Genomic DNA, 25,763 nt, shown 5'->3' with positions numbered 1-25,763 from the left:
AAGAGTTTTGCTTGCATTATTTAATAACCCCAGGAGTTGATGTGTTGGCTCCATTTCCCGGATGAGAAAACAGGCTTGCTGAGGTTATTTGTTCAAGGTCATCGAGCCAGGATAGCCAGAATTCACACCGAAAGCCTGAGCCTTTTGCTTCTCTACACTCTTCCATTCTGGATGGTTCTACCAAAAAGAGATCAAAGAAGCCTAGGAAAAAATTTAGAAAACAGATTGGGTGTTTGAAGTGAAGGCCTTGTCAGCAAAACTGTGGAATGCATTGGCTAAAACGCTCCCTGCAGAAATGCCTGCCCTGAGTTGTTCAGCCCTCATCTTTTATCACATATTGATAAAGAGCCATTTGAAGACCTTGTCTGCTTCCTCTCCTTGTCACCAAAGGCACTGACCACCCTCCTCCACCAAGGTTGCTGAATCCCCTTCACTCCCCATAAACTGCTTCCTAGAGAACTCTTAAGTGTCTTCTGATTGACTGGAGAGAATCACCAGCTTCATCCTAAGACAGGGATGTCTCAGCTCAGAGTGAAGTGGACTGGATATTTAGATGCAGAACTTATTTAGTTATGTGTGTCAAGACCTGGTGAAAACAGAAATATCTCATAAGAAAGGAGAACCTTAGTACATTATCAGCTGCCGAGTGAGCTGAGTTGATCACATTAGCTCCAGTCTCACCTAGCAGGGAGGAGGTCCCCTTCGGAGTGAGACGCTGGCTGATAAGTTTTGATGGATGCCTTTGGATGGAGGAAAGCATGAGGAACCAGAAGCCTTGGGCATGGGATAAGTAAGATTACCTAAACTGCCTCTAGTGAATCTGCTGCTCAGATTGTGTGGACAAAGGCAAGGGCCAGGCTGGGAACAGCATGGGCTCTTTTAGGCATAGTACAGACTTTGGCGATAAACCCAGGTACAAGTCCAGATTTGTCTAGTCCTTATCAGCTGATCTCCAGCAAATGTCTTCACTTAACCACTAAGGAGGGGAATGAGACTTCAGATAGTTACTGATCCCAACAATGGGCCAGGGCCAGGCAATACCGTCTTTCCCCTAAGGCGGTTTTGAGCATTTCCAGTCAGTGAGGCAATCTGTCTGAAGAAAGCACTTCACCTTGTATACAAATGACCTGTTACAGAATGTCACCACAAATCTGCTGACTTCTCCTAGGGCTGGAAGCCCTTGATATGTATTCATCCTGCCCAACCCCTCTTCCCAGCTGGGTCCTTAAAAGCATTAGAGGAAGGTGTGACTGTGGAGAACCTGAGAGATGACAGCATGAGAAAGACCCTGCCTGATGTTGCTGGTTTTGAAGTTGGAGGAATAGGCCTCAGCCAAGGAATTTGGGAAGCTTCTAGAAGTTGGAAAAGGCAAAGAAATGGGTTCTTCCCTAGAGCCTCCAGAAAGGAATGCATCCTGCCAGTGCTTTGATTTTAGCTCAGTGAGACCTGTGAGGGACTCTAAACTACAGATAATAATGTGTGTGTTTTTTTTAAGCTTGTTTATTTATTTTTGGCTGCGTTGGGTCTTCGTTGCTGTGCAAGGGCTCTCTCTGCGGGACTCTCATTGTGGTGGCCTCTCCCGTTGCGGAGCATGGGCTCTAGGTGCAAGGGATTCAGTAGTTGTGGCACACGGGCTTAGTTGCTCCGCAGCCTGTGGGATCCTCCCGGACCAGGGCTCAAACCCGTGTCCCCTGAATTGGCAGGCAGATTCTTAACCACTGCGCCACCAGGGGAGTGCCAACAATGTGTGGTTTTTTTAAAGACAAAGTTTTGGTAATTTGTTACAGCAGCATTAGGAAACTAATATACACAGCAAGTTGTTGTTCATTTCTATCAGTACCATTAAGCTGTCTGTGATAGTTGATTTATACTTTTCTCTCCTATTAGTCTATGAACTCCTCAAGGTTAAGTTATAAATTTTTCTTATTTACCATTGGTTGGCAGGCGCTGAGAAGGCTGGCATACAGTAGGCCCTCAATAAATGCTATGAATGATATTATAATTCATATGAGTTTACTTAAGATGAAATGTAAGATGTCCATTTCCTTCACGGTGTCCACAGCGCCTAACACAGAGCCTGGCACACAGCAGGAGCTCAATAAAATCCCTTATTGAACCTTACTGAACCTGTAGATGGATGAAATACCCCTCCCCGCCAACCCCTCTCCCGTGACTCAAACGGCCGTCCCTGCCCATTCTGTCCATGTTCCCACCTCTGCACGTCCCCTCACTCTGGGACCGGGTGACCCTCTCCTTGCGGATCTCCCGCCGAGCTTCCTTTAGCGGAGGCTGTGAGCACAGAGCACGGGGTCCCGGGACGCCTTGCAGTTCGCGGGACGCAGTGCCCTCTTTGAGCGGCAGGGGGAGAGCGTGGCCCGGGAACTCCCGCCAGAGGGTTGGGACGGGGCGGGGCTTCAGGGGCGGGGTCGGCTCAATGCGCAGGCGCGGGGCCAGACGCCTCGGGCGGCCACGGGCAGGCGAACGCAGAGCAGTCCCGGTCGCGGCTTCGGAAGCAGCGAGTTCGAGCCCCGCTCCCGCTCCCGCTCCGCTTCGGTTTTTCGCTTCCCCGGCCCTTGGGCCTCCCTACGCCCGTCCCCGGCAGCTCGCTGTGCATATTGCTCTCTCCGCCGCCAGGATGCCGGTGACCGAGAAGGACCTGGCGGAGGACGCGCCGTGGAAGAAGATCCAGCAGAACACGTTCACGCGTTGGTGCAACGAGCACCTCAAGTGCGTGAACAAACGCATAGGGAACCTGCAGACCGACCTGAGCGACGGGCTGCGGCTCATCGCGCTTCTGGAGGTGCTCAGCCAAAAGCACATGTACCGCAAGTACCACCAGCGGCCCACCTTCCGCCAGATGCAGCTCGAGAACGTGTCCGTGGCGCTCGAGTTCCTGGACCGTGAAAACATCAAGCTCGTGTCCATCGGTGAGTGCACTGGCCGGGCCAGGCGCCGGCGGTGTTCACCTCGCGCCCCCGCGCGTGCGCCCCCGCGGGGGCTGAAGCTCCCTGTCGCGCGACCCCACGGCGCCCAGCAGCCGCGAGTTGTGTGTGGGCTCCAAGGCCGGGGGACGTCGTCCCCGAGCAATGAGGACAAAGGGAGCCTAGGCCCCCTCCTGGGAGCCATCCCCTGGGGTGCCGCTGTCGTGTGAGAGTTTCGCGCCGTGCGTCTCTGGGGGGCGGTGGGTTGAAGGCTCGGGCTGGGGCCGCACGGGGAGAGGTGGGGCTGTGGCACTTCTCTGCACCTGGGGTGCCCCTGCGGCAGCTGGGGGACTGGAGACCTCTGGTCCGCCGTCCCTGGGGCTGGGGCCCTAGTCAGACGCTCCCCGGAGTGCTCGCCCAGCTGCGCCCAGGCCGCTGCGCTCGGCGGCCGCGGAATGGGCGTTGGCTTGGAGGCCAGGTAGGGAGGCCTGGGGAGGGACTGTTCTCTGAACCTGGGGCCCTCCCGCCAGGTGGAGATGGGGACCTCGCCGTCGCCGAAAGGGGTGGGGGCCCCGAGGTGGGAAGGGGAGCCTCGGGGGGGTGTGTCTTCCTCGCTCCCTCTGCTCCCAGCTCAGCTCTGGCTCCGCGCCGCGGCTGAGTCCGCTGTCGCCGCTGAAGGTATAATTTAGAGATGGTGGTAGTCACAGTAACTGCCGCCTTGTAGGGAGTCCCAGCTAGTGCGCGCCGTGTGTCAACAGCCTTCTAACAGGCTTCCAACAGCCTTACCTCGGTCCTTACACATGCTGCGAGCTGGGGCGTCATTAGACCCATTTTACAGACAAGGAGGTCCAGGGGGCTCATGGGCTTGCCCAAGCTAGCGAGGGTCTAGCTGAGAATTGAAGGAAGTGGGTGACAATTAAAGGAGACTTTGCCTTCCTCTCCCCGCCCTCCCCACACCAGGATCTTCCTGAGAGGAGGGAGGGAGTTGGTGTCGGGTTCCTCTCCCCCTGGAACTGGGGAGGAAGAATGAGGGTGAGGTCCCACTATGACCTGGGCTGGTTGAGGGCTTCGGGAAGGGTCACAAGGCTGCTGAGGGTGGAGGCTGTGACGGGAGGGGCAGGGGGTGTGTAGTGTGCGAGTGTGCAGAGTGTGTGTGCAGAGCGTGTAAGTGTGCAGAGAATGTGTGTGCACCTACGTTGTGTGTGTGTGCTCTGCTAGGTGAGCCTCTTGCCAGGGAGGAGTTGGCCCAGGCCTGGGTCTCAGGTCTGTTCCTGAGGAAACCAGGCCTTAGAGTGACCCCCTGACAGGAAGAAAGGGCCATGGGTGTGGCTGCTGGGACTTTCTCCTGCCTAGAACGGGTTCCCTCTAGGCTGAGCCTCCTCCGTCCTCTCCCCCGTCCTCCCCCACACCTGTCCTGGCAGGTGGGGCTGCTTCCTGGGTCCAGGCAGCTGCCACCGCCCAGTCAGCCTCCCCATCGAGGGCAGCTTCTCTGCAGAGGGAAGCCGGGTGGCATGCTGTCTTATTTTGTGGGCCCATCTCGTGTAACGAGGGAAGGAGAACCTCAGATTTCTGTTGGAATTCTTTCCTTTGCAGAAACCAGCTTTCCCTCGGAGGAATCTCAAGGGCTGGCTGGGCTCAACTCGGATCTCTTCTTTGCTTTAAAACTGTGTATTTATTTAATTAACTGAACAGAGAAACTTAAAGTAAACCAGGAGTGTCCAAACATGACATGAAATCTCCTTAAAAAACAAAACAAAACAAACAAAACCCTAACCACAGCACCAGAAAACCCTGGACTGCCTAATTTGGCAACTGTTTACCAAGGCTGCAGCTGCCTCCAGCATGGATTCCCATCAGTGCCCCGAAATTGGGGGTCTCATTCTAGAATTTTTCTGGTCCCTTACTTTTCCTCCTTGATCCTCATGATTTTCATTCCTGAACCCACCCAGGCCCTAGCGTCTTCCATCGTCCTGACATGAAAGGGTTAGCCTCCCCTTCCCTGGTTGTGGCCTGTGGACTTTTGGCAGCTTCTTGCTATGGGCCTCTTCCCACCATAATTTACATCATTTTATTTTATTTTTTCCTTTTAAATAATTTCTTGGATCATATTCTCCAGGGTGGCATTCATGGGTCAAAGGTTGTGACCACATTTATGACTCCCATCATTGGCTGCCTAACTGTTCTCCAGAAAGACCTTACAACAAACAGGTTTTCCAGCCTCTGGAGGCTGGAGGGAAACTTGCCAAGTGCCAGGACTCCTGAGCAGGTAATGCCTGAGGCCTCTTCCCTCTGCTCCTGAGGCTATGCTGGGTAAAGGCCCTTCAGAAAAAATTCACATCCAGTGTGGACTTCAGTTCAAGCTTTCACTGCCTATGCTGTGTTACATTGTGCTGACAGTGACACGCGCTCCAATTTGGGGGCACCTACTCGGTGTTAAGCGTGTTCTGTTGATCATGCACCCCACTGATCACCACCTTGAATCCTCGAGTTCTGGTTTCCTTGTCTATATGATGATCTGCTTTTAGCAAGTCCCTGGGAGGGTTAAGGGCTTGCCCCAGTCCTGGCCAGGTGCTTAGAAAGTGTTTGTTGTTATTACTGTGGTGGTTGTTAGTATTATTACGTCCATTTAAAGTTGGGGAAACAGGAGGGAAGTCACTTGTGGAGGTCACCCAGCTGGTAAACCAGGTCTGCCGATTTGTTGTAATTGAGCCTTAACTGACCTACCTTTCAGTGTCAGAAATGAGTAAAATACAACCAGTTTCCCGCCTCAGAAAGCTCATGTTGACACCAAGTTTTGCAAGTCTGGGGTGTTGGGGTTGTGGCTGGACATCCACACGTTGAGCGTCTGGCCTCGAACAAATCAAGGCCTTAGGTGAGGGATGAGGTTAGTACTCTGAACTGTGATGAGGGTCCAGGAGATGAGTGTCGTGTCGGGAGGTGCGCAGACTCAGTTTGCATCTTGCATCTTGTGTTGAGGTGAATTTGCTGGGGGAATGGCCGCCTTGTCTTCACTGTTTTTTTTTTTGGTCTGTTTTTTTTTTGAGATTTCCTGCTACTCACAGGATAGCATTTCACTTCCATAATCTGGGAAGGTATCTTTGAACTAATACAGGGTTTTGTATACTTTGGATAACTCCCAACAGTATTTCATTGTGGGAATCATTAGAGTTGGGTATAGGCGCCAGCTGTGTGACATGAGGTGGTCAAACGTCGCCAGAGCACTGTGGCTTTTCTGCCTAGAACTCCCTGAAAGACAGCCCTGGCTGTTCACGTTTGTGATTCCTTGTAAGGTGGGCCCATCCTAGGCTCCATCCCAAAGTTAAAGTTCCTTCTTATATCCTGGGCAGTTCATAGTGAGGCCTCAGCATATTTTAATTCTAGTTGTCTGCCAGGAGCTGGCCGGTTTATTTACTTGTTTTTCCAAAAGCCTTTCTGCAGCACAGCCCACTTGGAGAAGAAGGGGTCTCCCAGCCCAAGAATGACAATCAAGGCAGGCTAGAAGTTTGGGTGGTGTGTTTTGGCTTGATCCTTTACGAAAAGGAATTTTTTCCTTTTTAAAGGATGTGGTCCGACCCTGATGTTTGCTTAAGGTACCTGTGCCAGGCCAGCACCGCAGAGCGGGCGGGGTGCATGTTCCCAAGACCTCGGGTCACTGGGCGGAGTTTCCAGGGTGGTGGGTCACCCAACCACTCACCCTGTTTTCCTTCCTTTTGTCCCACCTCGACCAAAATAATGCACAAATAATCCTAAATTCTGCTCTTTCCTGTAACTACTTAGCAAATGCCAGTGTGTCTTTCAGGCAGTGTAGTTCATATCCAGAGAATGCTTAAAAAGTAGCAAAGTAGCATGCTTTGTCAGAATTAACAAGTTCTGGGCCATTTGCAACAAAGTAACACATTGGTGTGAGCTAGTTAAGAGCTATGATTCTTGGTTCAAATCCTACTTGCCGCTAAGTAGCTATTAAGAAATTTCTGTGCACTGGTCTCCTCATCACTTAAATGGGGACAATAACTACCTCCTTAAAAAGTTGTTATAAAAACTAAACAAGTTAATATTTTTTTAAAGTGCTTGGAACAGTTCGTGGCACATAGTTGGTGCTGTGTGTTTGTTAAATAAACAAGGTGCTGTCCAGTAATAGTCTCAAAAGTCACGCTGGAGGGTTTGCACGCTGAAAGGCCATTTAAAATCGGCACCACACAGGGGAGACCAGCTTGGTTGGCTGATGTTGATTCCTGTCGCTGTAATAGGGTTATGGACTGCCCAGAGGCTGTCCCCTCTTTGGAAGGGGGTGACCCCTGGTTATGTTGTGGCTTCCTCCAGGGCCCATTCACACCAGCTTTGTTTCTGAGAGGTGGACGGGAGCTCGGAGTGGCTGGTCATTCCAGCCTCCCACCCGTTCAGGAATCTCTGGACCAAATCATTTCCAGATGGCAGTTGGGCCTCTGCAGGCTCCTCCAGCACCGGTGGGGCCAGCATGCCAGTCAGCAGCTGCCTTCATTCTTGGAGAGTCTGTGCTGAAGGAGAGCTTTGATTTGGAGCCAAATTATGTCTCTTGGGCACTCCCCCTTCACCCTCCCCCCGGGGAGGAGGGTCCTCGTTCTGTGCTGTGAGGCCGTGTCATGGGTTAGTTAAGGATGGCTGCCTTGCTCCTTGGGCAGCAGATGCTCAGGTTCCAAACCTTTGGGCCCTGCTTGTAGTGGCTGCGTGGCCAGGGTACCTCGTCATCCTGCTTTCTCTATAAGCAGCCTTCGGGTCAGCACATACCCGAAGCTAGTATAGCCTGAAGCTGGACTGCCAGGATTCTAATCCCCACTTTGCCCCCTAACAGCTGTGCAACTCTGGTTCACAGCATTAACCTTTCTGACCCTCAGTTTCCCCATCTGTAAAATGGAGGAGAATAATAGTTCCTATCTTAGCATTGCTGAGAGCATTATATTTGATTTGGTTAAGTTACAGCATAATGCTGGCGTTGTCATTATTAGTATAATAGACTCTGTCTTCCATCTATCCTCTGGCCAGTCCTGCCACTGTCGTATGGTGTGTTAGCTATTCCCTTCCCCCAGCTTGGAACCTCTAATGAAGGTGCCCCCCAAGATCCGTTTTTTCTTTCTTTCCTCATTCAACAAGAATATGAAAGATAAACGCTGAACCAGGCTCAGTTCTAGGGCCACAGGAATAATGCGAATCATGTGCCCGGCTTGCCTTACACACTGCTTAACGCAGAGGAGAGACAAGTCACCAGGGAGTGTCCTTCTCAAACCTTCAGGCACACATGAATCATCTGGGAACTTTAAAATGTTGGTCTGTTAAAAATGTCGGTCTGATTCACTAGATTAGGGGTGAAGCCTGGATTCTGCTCTTCCAGGGAGCTCCTAGTTGTTGTTTGTGGACCACCCTGTGAGTAGCAAGGATTGAGATGACAATCCCTCTGGGGAGGAAGAGCACCTTCCCTCAGGCTGAACTGGGCTGCCTGGAGGGCTTCCTGGAGGAAGGGGCTGTTAAGCTGAGACCTAAAGCTTGACTAGAATAAGGCAGGTGAGCAGACAGTTAGCCAGGCAAGCACAGTAGAAGAGTGTGTCAGGTGGAGGTTGGAGGGGTGGTGGAGAGGTAGGCAGGGGCTGACTCACAAAGGGCCTTTCGAGGCTGGAGGCTGCCAATCAAGCATCTTCCTTGAGGGGCTTGGGGTAAGGTAGGTGAACCCAGCTGAAATGGATCATCTAATCTGGGGATCTCTCCACTGTTGCTCAAGTCATTCCTGTCAGGAAAAAAAATTGAGCCCTGTCCTCATATATGTACGCTTATAAGCTGTATACGTATGCCACACGTCAGTCTGTATATTAAGTTACTGTAGTAGAGCTTAGTTTCTTTTTAGATAACAAGTCCAAACAGAAGTTTTTCCTGTGCTCCGATGGATTATCTTGTGCACCCTTGGGGTACATATACCCTATTTGGAGGCCCTATGAGGGCTTGCATGTCTACATTTTCTTTTTCTTTTTTTCCACATTGTTATTATTCTGCATTTAGGTTTCATCTTTAATTCCTTTCATGATGTTCTACTAGAAGCCATTTTACATTACTATTGTAAATCTAGTTCTTCATTAAACATGTTCGATAATCACCAGATTGACTCAGGCTATTGGATGGTAAACAGCAGTACTTTCTTCTTTTGGGGCTTGAAAAGTGGCCTGGAATTTATAAGGTGCCTAGCTACTTTTCTTGGGAAATTCAGTCCATGTTGTAGGAAGAGAGTTTATTTTGACAGTGTTGACTTCCTCCTTTCCCCCATCATCAACACCTGGCACAGGTGGACAGCTTGGCAGGGAGGACACCTGTGCTCCTCTGCATATTCCTTGGCTATCCTTGGTACCAAGAATGCACCCGATGATGCCATTTGTGTACCAAATGTCAGTGTGTGCACACGCATCCTCTAACATATTCAATAGTACCTAGCGTTTCCCCATGCCTACTGTGTGCTAAGCATTGTCCTGAGTGCCATACCTTTATTACTTCTAATCCTTGTTATGAACCCTGCAAAATGAGTGGCTTTATATCTATTTCCATTTTATAGGTGAGAAAACTGAGGCTCAACTATGCCTCACTTCACATGCCAGGCATGATGCTTGCCTGCATTAAACTGTACAGTGTCTTTTTAAATTTTTTTTTCAATGTTAAAGTTGGGTTCCACACTTGTAAAGTAAAATAGATATGTTGTAGTGAGAGATTTTCTACTGCTTTAGTCCTGTTTGTTTTTATTTTGCTTGAAACTAATCATTTGAACTTGATTAATGTGAAATTGAAATTTCCTTCTACAAAACAAAACTTTTGGGGGCCGATTTGCTTCACTTTTTCCGGTACCATAGAGCTTTAATGGGGGTCTTCCTTCCAGTTCTGGAGACAGCTCTCTTGTTCTTTCCCTGCCTTTGTTTGGTTTCCAGGGGCAGTGATTTCACTGCAGGTCTGGACAGCAGGGACCAGCTGAAGTTCTGCTCTGGGGAGCCAGGCAGGGCTTTCTTTGAGAGGCCTGGAAGCCAGAGGTGAGGAGGAGGTGCCTCCTGGCTGCAGTCCTGTGGGGTTTGCAGTGCCCACCACTTATGGGTGTGGATGGGTGGAGTTTGTTGAGGTCCAGCTATGCTGGGAGATCCTTGGTGACCGTCGACATTGGCACAGCTGTGCTCTGTCAGCAGTGACCTCACCCCACATCGTTTCCTTCTGCTACCTGTAAACATTAACCGGCAGGAGGGTGTGTTGGGTTGTGCTTGCCGCCGAGCAGAAGCTTTCTTTCCCGGCTGGCACTCGACCTTTATCAGTCTGGCAGCCCTGTTACAAATGGCTGCCTGCTTCCAATCCAAGCCAGCGGCTCCCACTCACGTTCAGGGAGACTTGTGGGCAGGCCCGTTGCTGTGCACCGCGGCACCGAGCTGTGTGCTCCAGGGCTGCGCTTGTATCCCCAAGGGCTTCTCCTGCAGCGCAGCTCCTCAGAGAGCAAGCTGGTCTGGCCGGCCGTCTCGGTGCTCAGCCTCCCCAGGAATTGCAGGGCTGGCTTGTTGAAAGGTCTGGGCGTTAACACAACACTCCTGTTCTCCCTCTCTGAAGGCCCTTTATGCTGGCATGAATTCCTTTTCTCATGGAGATCTGAAAGCTCTTTTGACTAAATGGGTCACCTTTCTGGGTATTTTCATAAGGCTGGTCAGCTTTTGCCATGCCAGACAACTTTTCTGGAATTTCCGTTCAGATATACAGGCAACCAAAGAGGTTGGATTATTTGGAGCACTGTGGAATTTTGGCTTTCGAGCTACAGGGAAATGGGTGGGGATTGTGGCAGGGACTGTGTAAATTCGCTGCGTCCCATAAATTAAGATTTTAAGATTAGAAGAGGCAGGCAGCAGTCAGCTTTCCTCTGACAAACAGGAGTGGTGTTGCTTTCTGCCTCGTGCTGCTTGTGACCCAGGCAGCAGCAGGCCTCCCACGTAGCCTGGGGGATGAAAGGATTCTCAGTGGCTAACATCAGATTCCTCCATCTCCCCTGCAACCCCCAAGAAAATAATCAAGTTCTTATCATGCTGGTACTGCACTGCTTGTGTGCACCTCCCTGAAGTGATTTATCAGATATTCTGGGGAAACAAGAATTATTTGGCATTCTGCAGCCTGCTGGGAGCATGGCTCAGCCTGGTGCTTCTTGCTCAAGAACAAAGCTGTTGTTCCCTTGGTGGGATAAAGCAGGCCAGAGGTGGCAGGCCAGAGGTGGCAGGCCAGGCCCTGCCGTCCTAGGGAACCTCAGGTGCTGAGGCCTTGGGGCTCAGACCCTACAAGGCCTTTGTGACTTGGCAGTTCTGTTAATTGAACAGAGTTCTGGGTTCTGTTTATAAGATTCCTCGTCAGAAGAGGCAGAGGCGGGAAGGCCGAGGGTATGCTGCTTGTGGGACCGGGAGCCCCTCAGTGCAGCTCCCAAGCCATCCGGGGGCAGAACCCAGAAAGTGTTCTGGGAGAAGGAGCCTTGGTGGATCCTGGCTTGCAAGCACCTGGGCAATGGCTTGTCACATTCCTCATCTCCACTAAAAGAGGCAAGCTGGCACCTGGGGAATGCCTCTCCTGCTGGGGAGTCCTTTACAGGAAATGATCTAGGTGTCACGTTACGCTTCCTGTGGGGCACGCATCTCTCACCATAATTGTCCCTTTTTCTTGGCACTTTTGTTTGACAGGCATGGGGAGTCACACCCGAGGTTGGAGGCCGTGAGGCCCTCTCCTGGACACCCACAGCTCCCCCCTCCCGCATGCCATTCCATTTCATGGCTTACTAAGCTGTATTGATCTCCTGACTTACCGGTGTTTTTGTCCCACTGGGTCATGACTGCTCCAAGGGCAGGCGCTGTATCTCGTTTACCTCTGGGGCTCCGAGCTTGGCTCTTAGTAGGAATATAATAAATAATTTATCAAATAAATAAACAGCCTCTAGCATAGATGGTTTGAAGAGTAAGGCTGGTACTTTGACTTGTTTGCAATATATTTGCTTTCAAAAAATGCAAAATCATAGTCCTTTGCAGCTCATAAAGAAATGGGAATTATGTGAAGTGGACAACTGGGTCTGGGGTCCCAGTAGAACACCTTGTTTTTTGGGACAGTGATGCTGAATTTAAAGAACTCAGCACTTCATAGGCATTCTTGACTTAGAACATCTATGATTTACGTCAGCTGATGGAGAACAAGGCCGTTTCCGGGTTGACATGTGAGGCTCAGAAATATGAATATAAAAGGAAGCCACTGAGAGTCACTATGATCACAGTAATAGTTTAGTTAATAATAGTGAATATATATCAAGCACCTGTAATACCAGGCATTGGGATAAATGTTTCTCAGTAATAGCTAAATAAAACCTCATCGCAACCTGGAGCGGTAGTTATGTTGGTAACCCCCACTATACAGACAAGGAAACTGAGGCACGCCCAGATCAGCCAGTGAGTATGTGGCAGACTATGACTCAAACCCTCACCTGAGATTTCAGTCCCCAAAGGAAAGCCATCAGCTCAGCATGTCTTCGAAATTAACTTCTAACAAGTTGTTTTAATATTGAACAGTTGCATTTGTAGTTCTTTGTTAAAAAGATTGCAAGAACATAGAGAAGTATAAAGAAAAAACATCATTTGTGAACAATCTTAACCAATCTTTTTCTGTTTTTAGGGAGTTTTGCTTTCAGCGGCCTTTTGGTCAGAATGGGGAAGAGGGAGATGCATTTTCTCAGGAAAAAAGAGGCTGTGGACTGGAAACGTTCTGTGAAATCATTTTGGTCACACGGATGGTTGTAATAAGATTCATCCTTGAGTTATTGCTGAGCTGTGGCCAGCATTAAAATTGGAGGTCTTGGTTGAGGCTCATCATGGTTTGCAAATCTCCCTTTGTCTAGAAATATGTTTTGGTCAACCACAGAGTGGGGGTGTGCCAGCCACTTCTGTCTCTTAAAAGCTTTTAGGACCAACTTTTATTGGGACTGCCAGGGTCTCTTAATAATAGTTATTATCTTTGGATACATTGTGACCTTGTCTCATGATTAGCCCAGCACAGAAAGTCTTTTACCTTTTAGTTGCTCAGTTCCATTAGCTGTTCAAATATGTCTCAATTATGCACCATAACAATGCAGTTGGGCAACTTGGTTCACCCTTGTCTGCCTGGGAACTTTTAGATGTCTGAAAATTATCTGCAGCCCTGAGGTCTTCATTGGTTTTTTGGAGACATCATTTTCTCAACAGCCCTCAGGACACCAGGCCCAGGGAATCATCCTGTCTTGGTCTCCTCTGAGGCAAAGGAGATAGAATGTAAACCACTTTTAGTACAGATTGAGCCATTTCCTGAGGGTGCTTAAGAGTATGGGTCCATTAGACCCTGCTGCTTAATGACTGGGAGACTTGGGGCAAGATGCTTGACCTCTCTGAGGTTCTAAGCCCCAAGCTATATTAGTGCCCCACTCTTGGTATTATTGAAGATAAAGGATACATTCCCTGTAAAGCATTTGATGCAGCCCTTGGCGGACAGTAAGGGCCCCGTAAATGGTGGTCATTACCTTCCTCCGTCCTCCCTCTCCTCCTAATTCCTGGGCCTCTGGTGGCCTCTTCTGACTGGAGGAAGACATGGCCTAATTGTTTTGTAAAGGGTAGGTGGGTGGGAATGCACCAATACATTGGTCAAAGTTACCTCATACCTAATAGGCTGCTTTAGACGAGGAGGTGGCCTCAGTTTTGTTTTTTTTTTTTGTGGTATGTGGGCCTCTCACTGTTGTGGCCTCTCCCGTTGCGGAGCACAGGCTCCGGACGCACAGGCCCAGCGGCCATGGCTCACGGGCCCAGCCGCTCCGCGGCATGTGGGATCTTCCCAGACCGGGGCACGAACCCGTTTCCCCTGCATCGGCAGGCGGACTCTCAACCACTGCTCCACCAGGGAAGCCCTGGCCTCAGTTTTTGAGGGCAGGAGCCATGGGCCAGTGGCATTGCCTGGTCTTCCGGCCAAGCTTCCTTTAAGGATAGAAAACACGTGCCAACTATTCTTGACATCTTCCCCCACTTTCCCTTTCTTCCTATTTGGCTAATGGAGCTGTTTTTTAGCTAGCTCATTTGCCCTCCTTTCTTTCTTTAATCCTTCCTTTTTGTCTCTTAGCATGTCGTTTGCTCCCATTTTTTTCTTTCCTGGTGTTGCTCGCGCGGAAGTGGCTGTAACGCCGTCCGGGGTCCAGGTGATGTGCTTGCTCATGGGTCTGAGTCTTGGCTCTGCCCCTTGAGAGCCGTCTGACCCCAGCTTCCTGTTCTGTCTCTAGGAGCCCATCTTTCGTGTGCAAACTGTGATAATAGAATGCTCTGCTTTACTGAGTTCTCGGGTATAAAGAGAATGTGCTTCTCTAGCCCTTAGTCCATGACAGCTGCTGCTATGGTGGTGTTAGCACTGCGTTATTACTGTGTAGCCCTACCCACTCCCACTTACCCTTTTCAGGCCTTAGTGGAGGAGGATGAAGAGGGGGCAGCCATGCTGGAGGGGAGGCTGTGCCGACTGCCTTGGGCACTTTCAACCTGAAACCAAGCAGGTTAACCCAGATGCTCATCCACCCCCAATCCCACTCCTCCAGTCTCCTGCCCTGGCCCTGAGCACTGCCTTCTCTTTCTTCTAGTCCTGGCCCTTTGACATCTGGGATCATGGTGGGGCTGCCTGCACCACCTGCCAGGATTTGTGCTGCCCTGGGTGTGGTCTTAAACCTAGCACTGTGTAACCTCTTGTCATGGAGCTGGCGACAATAATTTTACAGTAGTGCTTGGAAACTGTACTGCTGGGGTCACACCAGCCTGTATCAAGGTTGCTGGGTTGGGGTGAGCGAAGGTGGCTGGCAACAGCAAATTCTGTGGCTCCTGAGACCAGAGGATGTGGGAGGTTGGGGGGCGGGCATCATTCTCTGTTCTTGTCAGGGATACGCTGGTCTTTGCCCAGACAGGCCGAAGGGATCTGTGTCTTGTGTAACCGCGTGCTTCCCCAAGTTGCCCCTTGAGTACAAGCTGCCTGCTGTGTCATTGGCTGGGTGATATTTCTAATACTGCGGCCTTTTAGGGGAGTGTCATTTTTAGGTCATCTTTCGTGGGGGCAGGGAGCACCCAACACCTTCCCCAAAGGTAGAGTTTGCAGGGGTTTTACCTGAGTGAATGACGAATGCAGATTTTCATGTTTTAATACTGGGAAGATATTAGTCAGCCTGGGCACTGTTTCCACATGACAGAGCAAAAATTTAAACCATTATGCAATGGCTTTTGTTTCACCAGCTATTAAAGTTGACCATCAGGCGTTATCAATAAGATCAGCAAGTGTTAGTTAACCCGCTCTGCTTCTGGAGACCAGTTTCTGGTGTTGGAAACGGCCCAGAGCAAGTTGGATTTGGCAGGATTTCGGGTCCTAGGCAGATGGCAGGACCTAGACACTGGATCCTAGTCCCAGGTCTGCTTCTGTCATCAGTGAGGCCTTGGAGAGGCCCTACCTCTCAGCGTGTTTCCCCATCTGTAAAATGGGAGATCTGTCCCAGTTCAGTGTTCCCCCAAATTCAGTCATGTGTAGAGGAACCACCTTTATTATTTTTGCCATGTCCCGTATCCCTATTTCATTTTCACTCATCACCACCCGCCTCCCCAGCCCTGCAGTTGACTAATTTTTAAAACAAATGTATTTGAAAATGAGACTTGGTGTCACTATCATAATGGAAAAGCAGTGTCACTAGGTAAATCGAAGGTAACCATAAATAAACCCAAAACAGTGTTACTAAATCCCAGCTGCTGATGTTGCCTGTTCTCAGCGGGAGGCCTACTCTTTAGGTTAAAAGGAAAATTAGCCAAAGATGGAGAGGGTTCAGAGTAACCTTACCAGCACACTGAGCCTTTGTCCTTGACATACTCTGAAGGGTTGTGAAAGAATTGGAAGGGGAATAAAGTTTTCTCTGTGATGCAAAGGCACTCTGACAGAGCATCACCCAGAGCTCAGAGTAGCATGTATAGATGCTTTGTTCAACAAATACTTGTGGAGCCTTTACCATGCACCAGGAGCTGTGCTGGAGGCTAGGAGCATAGAGGGAATTGGGACTTGGAAGAGTTGTTAAGAAAATGATTTTGTTTGTTTGTTTGTTTGAGGTATGCGGGCCTCTCACTGTTGTGGCCTCTCCCATTGCGGAGCACAGGCTCCGGACGTGCAGGCTCAGAGGCCATGGCTCACGGTACTAGCTGCTTTGCGGCATGTGGGATCTTCCCGGACCAGGGCACGAACCCGTGTCCCCTGCATTGGCAGGCGGACTCTCAACCACTGAGCCACCAGGGAAGCCCCGAAAATGATTTTTTATAATTTGAGTTTTTTGAATGAGCAATAAGCCTATTTCAGTCCAGAATGATTCTAGAGAAACTAAATATATTGAAATTGTATCATTGTTCTTATAGTATTAAGATAATGATCGATCTTAACCTTTTATGTAATGATAACCAATTTTACCTCCCTAAAGCCTGGTTTGAGTTAGAGCTCCCTTGGAGCCCATGTCAATTGTAAGTAGATAAGATAAAACAAAATGGCCTGTTATACTCTTTGCAAACCATCCCCCCACCCCTCCATTAGCATGTCCTGTAGTTTCTGCAAAGCAAGATAGACACCAAGATTGGATCTCTGAATTACCTCAGGCTAGTCTCCAGGAACGGATGGATTTTCTGAAGTAGTGGGGTGTGAGACTGAGTCTGATTTTTCTGTCCATGTGCTAGCTGAGGACACCACCTGCCTCCCTTGGGTTTCTGGGAGGAGGAAGGTCATGTTTGAGAGTGAGGACTTGGGAGTCGGGCAGCTCTGGAGTTGAATCTGGGATTTAGTGCATGATGTAGGATTGAGTTACATGATTTTTCTGGGTTTACAAGTGCTCAGTGTTCTCACCTGTAAACCGGGGATAAGCATAGTTTCTACCTGCAAGAGTGGGTGTGAAGATTTAATGAGCTAAATTTTGTAAATTTTGTACTTGCCACATGGGAAATATTCGGGAAGTGCTGTCAGGTAATCCCTTACGTTTCTAATTGAAAGGGTCAGGATGTTACTACTCCAGGCAGGTGATGAGTGAGGTTGAAGGGAGATGTCAGATTTGGTGTTTGGCTAGTTCATGCTGTTTGGCATTAGATTTGGGACAAATGGTGTCATGACCCCTAAGACATTGTGTATGGGTCGAATCCAGATGAAATGGATAGCAAGAACAGCCCTCAAGGGGGAAGTGGGGCAGTAAAAATCCTTTCAGCTGCAAGGAATGGGACCCCGAAGTGGCTCGCTTACAACAAAATTGATGGACTCATGTCATTGAGCCTGGATGGTGTGGGTTATAGGTTTGTGAGATCCAGTGACTCAGTGATGTCATCAAGGACCCAGGGGTTTTTTTTTTTGTTTTTTTTTTTTAATATTTATTCATTTGGCTGCGTTGGGTCTTGGTAGTGGCATGCAGAATCTTTTTGTTGCGGTACGCGGGCTTCTCTCTAGTTGTGGCGTGTGCGGGCTCCAGAGCACACAGGCTCAGTAGTTTTATGTGCGGGCTCAGTAGCTGCTCCGGCGTGTGGGCTTCGTTGCCCCACAGCATATGGGATCTTAGTTCCCCGACCAGGGATCAAAACCACGTCCCCTGCATCGGAAGGCGGATTCTTAACCACAGGACTACCAGGGAAGTCCCAGGGACCTAGGTTATTTGGGTTTCTGCTCTCTTGGTTTCATTGATCCTAAGGCTCGGACTTCCCTGGCAGTCCAGTGGTTAAGACTCCACGCTTCCAATGCAGGGGGGGCAGGTTTGATCCCTGGTTGGGGAACTAAGATAAGATCCCCATATGCCTCACAGCCAAAACATTAAAAAAAAAAAAAAAGGATCCTAAGGTTGAGTCCCCTTGTGGTTTCCCATAGCAGAGATTAGCAGAGACTTCTTCCTGTGAGGCTGAGAGACAGTTCCCAGAAGCTGGCAACAGATCCTACTTATGTCTCATAGGCCCAAATTAGATCACATGGCTACTTTTGAACCAGTATCTAGCAGGGGGGATAGATTGCCCTCAGACCATGAGGCCTTTTCTAGAGTTGAGAGTAGAGTCACTTCTTGAAGGTGCACAGGTCCTATTGGTAGGGGTAGATCCAGACTCTCAGAATTCTTCCAGGAAGGGCAAAGGGACCTGGATGCTGGGTGAGCCTGTTGTAGTGGGTGGTGTCAGAAAAGGGGTTGGACTTGTTTGGGGGAAAGGAGGATGTGTGTCTTATTCCATAGGCGTCTTCCTCCATCTCTCTGCCTCTCCCAGCGCCTTTGTTTTATACCCAGGGGCCATGCCCACACCCTCTTCTCCCTCCCAGATACCTTTGGTATGCCTTCCTGCTTCTACAAGACCTCCTCCTCCATGCTGATTTATTGTAGGAATCCAGCTGATTGTGTATCATTTGTAAAATAGAAATAATTTGTGAAGCATTTATTGTTTTTTCCTAGTTAAGAGTAATATATGTTTTTGCATAGAAATGGGAAAACGCATAAAAATAGTAAAAGAGGAAAAAAGCTTACAGTTTCACTGTCCATAGGTAACAAGGAATTGTTAATATTACCTTCCGGTTTTTCTCTACAAGTATGTATATAACACATAAATAGCTTAGGAGCCAGACTGGATGTAGTTTTGTATTTCATCATTTGATGATAATTTCTTTGTCATCAAGTATCACTTAAAAACTTGATTTCTTATAACACTCCATCATAAAGGGCATATCCTTTTAAAATAAATTATGTCAATAAACATGGAATACAAAGCAATAAAGATAAACTTAAAGATAAACTAAAATAAATAAATAAAATAAAGATAAGTAAAATAAAGATAAAATAAAATAAAGATAAACTCTGCTTAGTTTGGGTTCTTCTGAGAGTGGTCTGGATACAAGGACCTGCACCCAAGTAGAGGTGCCTTTTTGGGGTGGGGTGATCCCAGGAAGTAGGAAGGAGGGTTGGTGTGTGAGACAGAGGAGTAGAAACCAATATTAAGGTGCATTATCAAGGTCACTGCTGTGGGTGGCAGGGGGCCCAGTTCTGCTGGAACCTCCTGAGAAGTGTACAGAATGCCTCTAGAATTGTTCACCTGGAGAAGGACAGGAAGCTGGAGACCCACCAGCTCCTCTTCTCTCCATCTCATTCATGATGGAGACATGAACTCCTTTGAACTTCCAGGCGGGGTGCCCATTGCATGCCAGCTCGGGGGGGGGGGTGCGGAAAGGGAAGAGAAAAGGCGTGTGCTTGCATAGGTAGGTGGTCCTGGGGAGGAGATTTGAGCTGGCACAGAACTGCCCACCATATCTGTGGCTGAAATCAGACATGGGCCAAGGGGATAGATGCAGGCATCAGCAGCAGCATCTCCAAGCATATCACCTTGGATCAGTTTTACAATGTCGAGAAGAAAAGGCAAATTGCAGAAAGACAGATACTCTGTGATACTGTTTCTATAAAGTTTTACATAAGTAATAGAAATACAGCTGTGTTCATGGGAATGATCATTACCACTTTGGATAGTGGTTGCCTAGGGCAGGGATGAAGGGTGTACAGACATGAAGGGGTGTGCAGGGGCTTTTAACTCTTTGTAACATTTTATTTCGTCAGTTGCATGGTGGTTGTATTGCAGTATGCTTCTCTCCTTGTGTGTATGTGTGTGTGTGTGTGTGTGAGAAATATTTCCCTTTTATACTCTTAATGCTAGTACAGTGCATTATTGAAATTGGACAAGGGAAGTTAAAAGGTACCCTAGTTTTATTTTGTTTGTTTGGGCCCAGCTTGTTAAAAAGAAAACAGAACATCCTCAAGATGTCAGGATGATATTAAAACAAAAGATATTTACACTTATCAGGATTTCTCCCTCCCACTCCCCAAGTGTGTGTTGAAACTCCTGAGTTAATAATAACCTTAGAATGTAAGGCCCCTCTATTGTTTGTGAACACGGCAGGCTTAGGTTTCTCAAAGGCAGAGAGAACTTCTAACATTTGCCTCTGGGAGCTTCTAGTCAATGGCTTTTTGTCTAAGTGAAGGAGATATTTCTCAAGGAGATATCTCAAGGGATTGCTGGAATGTTTGCATTGTCCTTTAACTTGGGGGGAAAGTCCAGAGTTAGGGATGGTTTGACAGTAGAATGAATGTTAGGAGATTGTTGCTTTCTAAAAACACCTTTGGCCAAAATCAAGCTCATCCATTTTGTAGTTTGGTAGTTCCTATCTAGGGGGGGATGTGGTCTTGGTGTCCCAGGCAGCTGAACATATGAGCTCAGAAATGTTTAACTTTGAAAAAACTACTTTATTGAGGGTATAACTGGCATATAGCAAATGACGCATTTAAAAGTGTACCAGTCAAAGGTAACAAAAGCAAAAATGAACAAGTGGGAATACATCAAACTGATAAGTTTCTGCACAGCAAAGAAAACTATCAACAAAATGGAAAGGCAACCTACCAAATAGGAGAAAATGTTTGCAAATTATATATCTGATACGGGATTAATCTCCAAAATATATAAAGAACTCATACAACTCAAAAGCAAAAAAACCCAAACAATGGGCAGAGGATTTGAATGGACATTTTCCCAAAGAAGACATACAGATGGCCAACATGTACATGAAAACATGCTTGACATCACTAATCAGAAATGCAAATCAAAACCACAATGAGCTATCACCTCACAACTGTTAGAATGTCTATTATCAACAAAAACAAGAAATAACAAGTATTAGCGAGGATGTGGAGAAAAGGGAACCCTTGTGTACTGTTGCTGGAAATGTAAATTGGTACAGCCACTATAGAAAACAGTATGAAGTTTCCTCAAAAAATTAAAAATAGAACTATCATCCAGCAATTCCACTTCTGGGTATTTATCTGAAGAAAACAAAAACACTAACTCAGAAAAGGTATATACACCCGATGTTCACTGCAGCATTATTTACAATAGCTAAGATAAGGAAACAACCTAAACGTCCATTAATGGATGAGTAGATAAAGAAAATGTAACATGTATATTACATATTCAGCGATAAAAAAAGAATTCTTGCCATTTTCAACAACATGGATGAACCTCGAGGGCATTATGCTAAGTGAAATAAGTCAGAGAAAGACAAATACCATCTGATCTCACTTACATGTGGAATCTTAAAAGAACACACACACACACATGTAAAAAAACAAACTCATAGATGCAGAGAACAGATTGATAGTTACCAGAGGCAGAAGTTGGGGGATGGGCAACGTGGGTGCAGAGGATCAAAAGTTACATTTCCAGTTATAAAAAAGTCATGGGGATATAATGTATAGCATGGTGACTATGGTTAATGATAGTGTGTTGCATATTTGAAAGTTGCTAAGAGAGTAGATCTTAAAGATTTCATAAGAAAAAAAATTAGTCTCTATGTATGGTAACTAGATGGTAACTAGAATTATTGTGGTGATCATTTTGCAGTATATACAAATATTTTTAAAAAGAGATAGAAATGATTGCATCTACTGAACTGAGGGCAAAATCTCAAGTTCTAAACATCAGTCATGGGGCTTCCGTGGTGGCACAGTGGTTAAGAATCCGCCTGCCAATGCAGGGGACATGGGTTCGAGCCCTGGTCCAGGAAGATGCCATGGAGCAACTAAGCCTGTGCACCACAACTAGTGAGCCTGTGCTCTAGAGCCCACGAGCCACAACTACTGAGCCCACATGCCACAACTACTGAAGCATATGTGCCTAGAACCCATGCTCTTCAACAAGAGAAGCCACCGTGATGAGAAGCCCGCACACCGTAACGAAGACCCAACACAGCCAAAAATTAAAAAAAAAAAAAAAATCAGTCACATGCCATGTTTCCCCTATTTTGCTCTGAAAGAAATCTTGCTGAGTCTCTATCAGAGTGACTTTAAAGAAAAAGTGTACAGTTTGAAAAAAAAAAAAAAGAATTGTCTAAAAAAAAGTGTACAGTTTGATAAGTGTTGAGATATGTGTGTGTATACACACACACACACAAACATTGGGATACAATCGCCATAACCAAGGCAGGGAACATATCTATCCAGCCCCCAAAGTTTCTTGTGCCTTTGTGTAATTCCTCCCTCCCATCCCCAAACGATCACTGATCTGCCTTCTGTCAGTAGGTCAGTTTACAATTTTTAGGATTTTATATAAATGGAATCTTACAGTATGTACTTTAAAAAAAAAATCTCCTTTCACCCAGCATAATTATTCTGAGATTGATGCTTGATATTGCATGTATCAACAATTCATTTATTTTTATTGCTGAGCAGTATTTCACTGTATGCGTATACCGTAATTCTGTTGATGATATTTGGGTTGTTTCCAAATAAAGCTATTATGAACATTGTTGTACAAGTCTGTGTGTGGACAGATATTTCCTTTTATTCTGAGTGAATGGTTAGATCATATGGTAGGTATATGTTTAACTTTTTAAGAAACTGCCAAACTGTTTTCCAGTTTTTCCATTTTCCATTTCTACCAACATTGTATGAGAGTTCCAGTTCTTGCACATCTTAGCCACAGGGAGTGATTTTTTTTTCTTAAAAGAGTATTTTTTTTGGGCTTCCCTGGTGGCACAGTGGTTGAGAGTCCGCCTGCTGATGCAGGGGACGCAGGTTCGTGCCCCGGTCCGGGAGGATCCCACATGCTGCGGAGCGGCTGGACCCATGAGCCATGGCTGCTGGGCCTGCGCGTCCCGAGCCTGTGCTCCTCAACGGGAGAGGCCACAACAGTGAGAGGCCCGCGTACTGCAAAAAAAAAAAAAAAAAGTTGTTTTTTTTTTTCCAAACAAAGCAACTGACAAAGGATTAATCTCCAAAATATACAAGCAGCTCATGCATGCGGCTCAATATCAAAAAAACAAACAGCCCAATCCAAAAATGGGCAGAAGACCTAAATAGACATTTCTCCAAAGAAGACATACAGATGGCCAAGAAGCACGTGAAAAGCTGCTCAACGTCACTAATTATTAGAGAAATGCAAATCAAAACTACAATGAGGTATCACCTCACACCAGTTAGAATGGGCATCATCAGAAAATCTACAAACAACAAATGCTGGAGAGGGTGTGGAGAAAAGGGAACCCTCTGGCACTGTTGGTGGCAATGTAAATTGATACAGCCCCTATGGAGAACAGTATGGAGGTTCCTTAAAGAACTAAAAATAGAATTACCATATGACCCAGCAATCCCACTACTGGGCATATACCCAGAGAAAACCATAATTGAAAAAGACACATGCACCCCAATGTTCATTGCAGCACTATTTACAATAGCCAGGTCATGGAAGCAACCTAAATGCCCATCGATAGACGAATGGATAAAGAAGATGTGGTACATATATACAATGGAATATTACTCAGCCATAAAAAGGAATGAAATTGAGTCATTTGTTGAGATGTGGATGGATCTAGAGACTGTCATACGGAGTGAAGTAAGTCAAGAGAAAAACAAATATCGTATATTAATGCATGTATGTGGAACCTAGAAAAATGGTACAGATGAACTAGTTTGCAGGGCAGAAGTTGAGACACAGATGTAGAGAACAAACATATGGACACCAAGGGGGGAAAACCGCAGGGGGGTGGGGATGGTGGTGTGATTAATTGGGCGATTGGGATTGACATGTATACAGTGATGTGTATAAAATTGATGACTAATAAGAACCTGCTGTATATAAAAAAAAGAGAGTCATGTACAACAATGTTCATTGCGGCACTGTTTACGATAGACAGGACATGGAAGCAACCTAAGTGGCCACCGACAGATGAATGGATAAAGAAGATGTGGCACATATATACAATGGAATATTACCCAGCCATAAAAAGAAACGAAATTGAGTTATTTGTAGTGAGGTGGATGGACCTAGAGTCTGTCATGCAGAGTGAAGTAAGTCAGAAAGAGAAAAACAGGACTTCCCTGGTGGCGCAGTGGTTAAGAATCTGCCTGCCAATGCAGGGAACACGGGTTCGAGCCCTGGTCCGGGAAGATCCCAGATGCCACGGAGCAAGTAAGCCCATGCACCACAGCTACTGAGCCTGCGCTCTAGAGGCTGTGAGCCACAACTACTGAAGCCCGTGCACCTAGAGCCCGTGCTTCTCAACAAGAGAAGCCACTGCAATGAGAAGCCCGTGCACCACAATAAAGAGCAGCCCCCCGCTCACCGCAACTAGAGAAAGCCCTCGCGCAGCAACCCAGACCCAACACAGCCAAAAATAAAAAATATAAATAAATAAATAAATTTATTTAAAAAAAAAAAGAGAAACACAAATACCGTATGCTAACACATATATATGGAATCTTAAAAAAAATGGTTTTGATGAACCTAGGGGCAGGACAGGAATAAAGATGCAGATTCAGAGAATGGACTTGAGGACATGGGGAGGGGGAAGGGTAAGCTGGGACCAAGTGAGAGAGTAGCACTGACATATATACACTACCAAATGTAAAATAGATAGCTAGTGGGAAGCAGCTGCATGGCACAGGGAGATCAGCTCGGTGCTCTGTGACCACCTAGAGGGGTGGGATAAGAAGGGTGGGAGGGAGACGCAAGAGGGAGGGAATATGGGGATGTACATATGCATATAGCTGATTCACTTTGTTATGCAGCAGAAAGTAACACAACACTGTAAAGCAATTATGCTCCAATAAAGATGTTTAAAAAAAAGATACAGCAAAAAAAAAAAAAAGTATTTTTTAAGCCAGTTGGTAAAAGCCACTGTGGCTTTAGTCACTTTTTATTTCTCTGTCCTCCACCACAAAGATTTTCATTTTTACTGTCAACATATTGTATAACTAGTTTACTTAAAGGAAAAAGTCCCTGCAGTCCTTATACCATTGCTAGCTAGTAGAGAGGTGGGTGCTGCTTGAGTACGGAATAGAATCTCTCACAGTCATCATTCAAGGATAGGTAGGTGAGGTAACATCATGTGCTAGAGACTGCTCAGTGGTGCTTTACATCAAGTATCTCATTAATTTTAACAGCCCTATGAAGTAGGTATTATCTCTACTTTTCAGTTGGGGAAACTGAGGCACTGAGCCGTTTAGTGACTTGCAACATAGCTAGGAAGCAGAAGAAACAGACTTTGAAAGTTAGTGTATCAGCGAGGATGTGTATGGTTCCATGTCATAGGAAACTCAACTAATCCTGGCTCATCCAAAAAGGATGGTCACTGGCTCCTGCAGCTGGGAAGTCCAGATAGGGCAGGCCACAGGTGCACTTTGGCCTAGAGGTTTCCAGGTTGTCAGAACCTTGGCTCTGTTTCTCTAAGATTCTGGTCTCTCTGCATGGACAGGCTGGTGTAGCAGTTCCAGGCCCCACAGCCATACCCATGCTTCCTGGTCCCGGAAGTCTCAGGAAAGCCCTGAGGTTCACTGTGATTGGACCAGCCTGTGTCACCTGCCCTCTCCCCAACCAATCACTGGCCAGGCGGTTGTTGGGATAGGCTTAACCTAGATCCCACATCTGGGAGAAAGGACCTCAGAGGGGCTTCTCTCAGTGGATCACTGCTACACTAGGTTGCTGTTATTTAGAAACCCCCTTCACTTCATGAAACTCTGGTGTCATTGGCTGTGGTATTATATGGCCTGTGACTTAGAGTAATCACTTCTGTCCCCTCTTAAAGCAAGACTACCTCTTCACCTCACAAGCAGATCAAACAGAAAGAAAAAAAAAAGTAAGTTGTAGCATGCTTGAAGTTTCTTTTAAACTGTCTATATAATTAAAAGGTGTTAGTCTTGGATATAAAATAAAATTTGACTTCAAATTTAAACAGCATAATTTCCATGCCTTTAAAAATACCAGGTAACTTTGTTTGTGA

The 25,763-nt window shown here is 47.0% G+C and overlaps 1 protein-coding gene across 4 annotated transcripts in view; it reads left to right on the top strand.

The window, feature by feature from the left end:
* Positions 1 to 2,635: 2,635 nt before the first annotated feature.
* The window catches only part of FLNB (filamin B), a gene marked incomplete at its 5' end in the record, with an annotated part of 140,471 nt that continues 117,343 nt past the window's right edge, over positions 2,636 to 25,763 (top strand). For all 4 annotated transcript variants that reach the window (XM_079712178.1, XM_079712177.1, XM_079712176.1 and 1 more), the window contains one exon: positions 2,636 to 2,927. In XM_079712178.1, the coding sequence (XP_079568304.1) occupies positions 2,636 to 2,927 (292 nt within the window). The remainder of the gene's footprint in view (positions 2,928 to 25,763) is intronic.

Source organism: Hyperoodon ampullatus, assembly GCF_949752795.1.
Source record: "Hyperoodon ampullatus genome assembly, chromosome: 10".
Lineage (NCBI taxonomy): Eukaryota > Metazoa > Chordata > Mammalia > Artiodactyla > Ziphiidae > Hyperoodon > Hyperoodon ampullatus.
The sequence above is the reverse complement of the archived record's forward strand: the minus strand, read 5'-3'. Positions and strand labels throughout refer to the sequence as shown.